Source organism: Balaenoptera physalus (assembly GCF_965194825.1).
Source record: "Balaenoptera physalus genome assembly, chromosome: 13".
Lineage (NCBI taxonomy): Eukaryota > Metazoa > Chordata > Mammalia > Artiodactyla > Balaenopteridae > Balaenoptera > Balaenoptera physalus.
The window spans coordinates 70151083-70157617 of NC_138892.1; the positions used below are offsets into that span (position 1 = coordinate 70151083).

The 6535-nt window shown below is 43.5% G+C and overlaps 2 protein-coding genes across 18 annotated transcripts in view; one reads left to right on the top strand and one right to left on the bottom strand.

The window, feature by feature from the left end:
* The window catches only part of IRAK4 (interleukin 1 receptor associated kinase 4), a 28663-nt gene extending 27373 nt beyond the window's left edge, over positions 1-1290 (bottom strand). The window contains exon 1 of one of the 6 annotated variants that reach the window (XM_082422594.1): positions 1157-1290. The gene's annotated coding sequence lies outside the window, so the exon portion shown is untranslated. Of the gene's footprint in view, positions 1-1016; positions 1124-1156 lie in introns of those variants that run through there. The other 5 variants (XM_082422598.1, XM_082422599.1, XM_082422595.1 and 2 more) reach the window with 5 other exon arrangements.
* Positions 1-6535, top strand: part of PUS7L (pseudouridine synthase 7 like) — a 92147-nt gene that overhangs the window by 48474 nt on the left and 37138 nt on the right. For 7 of the 12 annotated variants that reach the window (XR_014252810.1, XR_014252815.1, XR_014252816.1 and 4 more), the window contains 2 exons: positions 2944-3071; positions 5056-5984. Coding sequence is in view for 1 of the 12 variants with exons in the window: in XM_082422570.1 (XP_082278696.1) it covers positions 5072-5984 (913 nt within the window). In the remaining 11 variants the exon portion in view is untranslated. Of the gene's footprint in view, positions 1-210; positions 897-1014; positions 1130-1371; positions 1628-2943; positions 3072-5055; positions 5985-6535 lie in introns of those variants that run through there. The other 5 variants (XR_014252811.1, XR_014252812.1, XR_014252813.1 and 2 more) reach the window with 5 other exon arrangements.

Sequence of the window (6535 nt, forward strand, 5' to 3'; positions counted from 1 at the left end):
GAGCCTTTGGATTGACTTTATCTTCTGAGGGAGATGAAAAGACAGTGGAGGTTTTGAGAAGAGGAGAGGCACACACCATACTCATGTCTTAAAAGGACACCGGGGACTGCTGCTGAGAATAAAGGATATTAAAGTATGGGCAGAGAAGCAGGAAGAGACCAATTAGGTCAGTACATCAATAATCCAGGTGGGAGGTGCTGGAGGCTTGGATCGGAGAGGTAGCAAAGAAGGTAGAAGTCCTAGGATGATGGATATTTTCTGAGGTAAAGCACACAGGATCCTGTGTGCTGATGTGAAGGGTGAGAAGATGGCACCTTTACTGAGGTGGAGAAACCTGTGGCAGGAGCGAGTTTAGCCTGGAAGCTCAGGAGCTCTGTTTGGACAGGTCGGAAGCAAACTTCAAATGAATGTTTAGTGTGCAAACAGAAGAATTAAGGAAATCTGAACTTTCTGACAGATCTCTTCAAGGATTACCCCCAGGAAGCGAAAGGGCAATTCTGAATATTCTCCGCTTAGGGCTCCTCGGGCAGACACGTTTTTGAGGCACTAAGAGAGCCATCTGTTCCCATTCTAAATGGCTAAAATGCTTTCTGAGGTCTGCTTTTCATCCTTTCGTTCCCCCTCTTGTTTCCAGGCTGTCTGTACACTTTTCCCATCTGATAAGATACTGACAACCCCGCTCCACTTTCTAAGTTCCTGGAAGCCTGACAAGCTAATTAGAATCTTGGGGGGGGGGGGGGTGGGTTCGGAATGCTTTCCAAGCGGCGAGCATCTCCGCCGGGTGCTGGTCTTACTTCCTGGTTCTCAGGAAAAGATATTTCATTTCGTAAACGGGTTCTCGGAACACACCGCCCGGGAGTCGAGAAATCCCAGGCGCTGTCTGACGGAGCCACCAGGTGACGTCTCTTCTCGCCCCACGGTCCTCCACAGGTCCCACTAACTTTCTGATCCCCAGGGACCCACCCACGTCCTCATCCTGGAGCAATTGCTGCCCACGCAACCTACTTCCTCTCTACCTTTTCTCACTTGGGCTGAAGATAAGGCGATTTTCCTTCCGAACCGTCCCTCCACAACCCTGGGGCAGAGAAGCCGAGGCCAGGACGCGGACCTCGGACACCTCGCGGAGAAGGTGGCGCGCACGGCCGGAATCCCTTACCTGCCCAGGCGCGGGGAGCGGGGGGCGGGCGGGGCGCCGCGGGGCTGAGCCAGTGGTCGAGGAACCCGGGCCCTAGGAACAGCTGGGGCAGGCCCAACCCGTCAGGCCCCGACCAGGCCCGCCCCGTCCCCACCCCCGTCCCGCCCCGTCCCCACCCCCGTCCCGCCCTCTTCCTCTTTGTGCCTACAGGCGGCTCCACAGCGTGAGAAATTCCAGGTCTCTTTTAAGGCTCTTCTTTAAGTGGGAGCCTGGCCCTTTAAATAGTCAGTGTCGGAGGCTAAATATTTTAAGGCTTCCGGTCATGCGCACAGCGTAGTGCAGAGGAATGCCTTCACCTGGACGTGAGGTAGACCGGGTTGAGTTTCTTGCGCCAAGTGGGGCTTGTGTATGGGGCGATGACAAGATAGGCATTGGGACCTTGACCCTTTGTCCCCAAGAGGAGGGCGACCTGAGCTAGTATCGCGCCTTGGTGTAGGCGTGGCTGGGGGAGGAGAAGTAGCCATTGGAGCTGCTGGCTGTGTCCGGGGTACTTTTGAATGCGCCTGAAGGCTACGCAGCAGGGGGCGTTAGTCCTCCTGGTTGGTGGCCGAAGTAGGAAGTAGGAGTGAGTTAGGCGGAGCAACGGCAGTGGAAGGAACTGGAGGCGCTGCTGGCCTCCTTTTTTTTAACACCCTCCCGGACTCTGCCCTTAGCCAGCACTTCCCCAGCCTCGGGTCAGCCAGACTACCCTCTCTCTCTCCGCCCCGCAAGCTCTTCAACGCATCTGTTGCCTGGGAACACTGCACGTGTGTGCTTAACTCCACGTGGGTTCCTTGGCGGCCTTACAGCACGGTTCCACTCTTACTGAGATGCTTGGTTGTAATAATTCCCTCATCATTGTATTCTCCTCAAGTTGTTCTCTCTGTGCCACTAGCTTAGAATGTCTTCATATCTTCTTCCTTTTACTGGGTAAAGGCTTAGAATGTCTTCATATCTTCTTCCTTTACTGGGTAAAGAGTAGGTCATTATTCTTTCCAAGGCCAATCCAGCAGCTGAGCTCTTGATCACGTCTCATTGCTTTCCAACTCTTCTAACTCTTCATCAGATTCATGTTGCTCAGTGCTATCAGTCATCTTACTAAAACATCTTTTTGGATTGTGTCATTTTCCTATTCAAACACCTCCAGTGGCCATCCATTGACCACTCAGTGGATTCTAAGTCCCTGACAAGGTGTTCAGTATCTTACCTTGTTCGGCACTAATCCAGCTGTATTTTCCAGAACTGTGCTAGAAAACACTTTCTCCTACTGCTCTGTATCTGGGCTCTTCAGTTTTCTCTAACACATTGCATATGTTGTTTGTGCATCACTTATGATAGGTCTTTGCCTCATTTCTGTCTCCTGAACTGTTTTGAAGACTTGGCTACTTCTTGTATTATGCCTTTACTGATTATTCTAGGCAAAAGTGATTCCTTCTTTCTTCCTTTTCACTCTTACAGCTCTTTATTTGTACTAGCTGTTTCGTTGATTCAACAATCAGTATTGATTATGTGCCTACTATGTGCTTGACACTGTTCTAATTGTGAGATAATCAGTGAATAAGGCTGACAGGGTTCTTGTTCTCATGGAGCAAACATTCTAGTTGGGGGAGTTATACAATAAATAGTGAAGAAAACTATTAGACAGAAATACTATGCAGAAAATTAAATAAGATTTTGTGAAAAATAGTGGCTTGCTGGTTCCTCTGGATTATTGGTCAAGGAAGACCTCTTTGAGGATGTTACTGAGGAAGTACTGTTTTAATCAACAGGAACAGTTGGCACAAAGGAACTGAAGAAGGCCAGTGAAGCTGGAGTACAGTGGATAATGGGAAAAAGGTACAAGATAAATTTGGAGAATAGACAGAGTCCAGGATCTTAGAAGTCTTTGGAAGCCAGGGTAAGTAATTTGGATTTTGTTATAAAAGTGATTAGAGGGTTTAAAAAAGGGTTGTGATATGATTTAATTTACCTTTAAAAATATATATATATATTTATTTATTTATTTATTTATTTATTTTTGGCTGCGTTGGGTCTTCGTTTCTGTGCGAGGGCTTTCTCTAGTTGTGGCGAGCGGGGGCCACTCTTCATCGCGGTGCGCGGGCCTCTCACTGTCGCGGCCTCTCTTGTTGTGGAGCACAGGCTCCAGACGCGCAGGTTCGGTAGTTGTGGCGCACGCGCTCAGTTGCTCCACGGCATGTGGGATCTTCCCAGACCAGGGCTCGAACCCGTGTCCCCTGCATTGGCAGGCAGACTCTCAACCACTGCGCCACCAGGGAAGCCCCTAATTTACCTTTTAAATCATTATTCTGGCTACTCTGTGGAGAATGGACTATAGTGGACTAGTAATAGAAGCAGAGATTAGAGACCTTCACAGTGTATAAGAATTTCTGGAATGGAAGTCCTAAAGTAGAGGTGACGAGAGGACAGTAGGAATAATCAGAGAGCCGGATGCTTAAAGGTGATGCAACTTTTGGTGATGAGAAAGTCAAAGCTATGACCGAGATGAAGTGGAAGTGGTGTGAGGTTGAGATTGAGGAACTGAGGGCCTGTGATGTTAAATGGATGGTCCATATGGATGGTCATGGAGGTCATGCTGGATAGTAGATTTTAAGCCAGGTATTAAAGTCATCAGTGAATGAAGAAGAATTGTCCTGGGACCAGAGAGAGTATGGCAGCAAATAGTACATCCTGATGGCAGGAGCTTCAAAGGAAATGGGATTTTGGGAGGTAGAGGAGGAAGAAATGGTTTGGAAGTAGCAGTGGCAAACATAGAAAATATTTACAACCTCCAGATCCCAAGGTGGGTATGAAAGGAAAAATAGCCTTCACATGAGAGGACTACAGAAGAAGCAGCTTGGGGAAAATAGCCAGGTTTCATTAGGGCAAGAAACTGGGTAGACTGTGCAGGAAATAAAGGAATGAGGGAAAATAAATATATCCTATATATTCCCTAGGAATTTAGGATATAGAGAATTCGCTGTGATTTCTGCATGACATAATAGAAAGGATGGTGTGGAGGTGGTTTTCTAAATTGGTTCAGATTAGTAGAATACACTGTAGAAATGGGGTGAAGGTCCAGATGATGATGAATTTCCTGGAGAGTGTGGTTAACACAAAGAACGGAGTAGTACTGGTCCCCTGAGCATTTTATTTTTCCTGAATCTCCATCTGGTAGCCATGGGTTGTGTGAAGAATGAGTGAAGTTGGCATCAAGAAGGTTTGTAAAGGTTTTTTTCTCTCTGATGCCAGAGAGAGATGGTTGGAATTTTCCTCTGGGTCAGCCGCAAAAGTTGGTATCTGTAAAAGTTTATATCTGGCTTTCAAGAAGGTTTAAAGTCCAGGGTTAATTTAAGCCTACCTAGAAACCTAATCACATTGCAAGTTGGTTTTAGAACTTCATTTATCTATCAATTTGGACTATTTCTTCCTGTCTTCTCCTCATCCCTTCTTCCATCCCTATCTCTTCATATATAAATATCTAGCTACAGATTCTCTGGAATTAGCTGGAGATCTTAGTTTTCAGGGATGGAGTTCAGACAAATCATTGTAAACAGGCGTATGTTCTAGTCTCTTCTTTGTAGGCCTACAGATGGTATTTTAAAAGTGAACTTGAAACTTAACCCACTTTAATCCTGGAATTTTAATAGATGGAAGCCTGGAGTAGGTGAAGAGTCAAGTTGCAAATCACCCAGATATCTCAGTATAAGAGAGTCAAAATACACATGATATATAGAAATAGATTAGTAATGTCTTTTAAGGGGACTCAGGATTGGAAGGGAGGGGGAGAAGGAGAATTAAATAAATCCTTCAAACCTATTTCTTTTTTTGTTATCCAGAATTTTTCTTTCTGGTAATTGACCACCTCTTTGTTTCTTTTATAGGCATTGTTATTTAAGAATGGAAGAGGATACAGATTTTAGAATCAGGTTTAGTTCTTTGTGTTTCATTACGGATCACGTTGGATTTCATGGCACCATAAAAAGCTCACCAAGTGACTTTGTTGTTATTGAGATTGATGAACAGGGACAGTTAGTTAATAAAGCCAGTGATGAACCTGTTTACAAGGTTAATAAAATACTACCTGGGCCAAATAATTTGGCTAAAAAAACAAAACTAGATCCTCAAAATTTATCCTTTGAAGAGAGAAGCAATCAAGAAGTCAATACTTTGGCCGGGTGCTCTGGTGATGACCAAAATTATGAGTCTGGTTCAGAAAAGGAAGATACTATCGAAGATGGAACTTCCAAAGGTGAAGAAGAAAACATTGATGTATTAGGATCCTTGTTAGATGAAAAAACTAATGACTTACTGAATCAGTTTGCCTGTGATGTAAAAGAGAAGTGGAATTCTAAAACTGAGCTAATTGTACCATCTCCTGAATTCTCATTAGGCAGAATCCTTGACAAAAACCAGAGGGCTATTTTGCATAGTGCTATTAGGCAGAAATTTCCTTTTTTAATAACTGTAGGAAAAAACAGTGAAATTGTTGTAAAACCAAATCTTGAGTATAAAGAACTCTGTCACTTGGTATCTGAAGAAGAAGCATTTGACTTTTTTAAATATTTGGATGCAAAGAAAGAAAATTCCAAATTTACCTTTAAACCTGATATAAACAAAGATCACAGAAAGGCTGTCCACCATTTTATCAACAAAAAGTTTGGAAATCTTGTGGAAACCAAATCTTTTCCTGAACCGAATTATAGTGCTGATAATCCAAATGTAGTGATAACAGTAAGATTTCGGGAAAAAGCACACAAGCACAGGAAAAGATCTCTTCTTGAATGCCAGGAAAGAAAAGTTATATACACAGGTAATTTAATACATCATTATTATTTTCTTAGATAAACTTAGTTAAAGTTGCGTGAAAGCTGAATAATTTCAAATAAACTAAATAGCCTTGTCCAGAGGGTTATTGGAAACAATATATGGGTCCTTTTTATTAATGGAAGAGAAAGTCTTTCAAAATACACTGGTTGTAAAAATTAACCTTATTTTTTTTTTTTTAAATTAACCTTATTGATGAAAGTGTCGTTAACACAGATGTTTATAGTTAACGTAGTCACAAATGTATAAAGTTGAGGCAGTTACTTTGCATTTAAGTAAGTCTTATGGGGATGAATCTTGATTTCATATTTTGAGAGTTATCTTAATTAAAATTAAGTATTTGGAGAGAAGTAGAATATGTTTGCTGTGCTTGGGGAAGTGAAGAGAATACCTTGTAATCTAAAACAGCTGGACTTCACTGCCCAAGGTAGGGAACCTGCAAACTTACAGGGAGTTCCTTCCTTTGGCTGTCAGTCTTGTAGAGAAGAGATTCTCAGATTTTAGCATGCGTTATAATCACCAAAAGGGCTTGTTGAG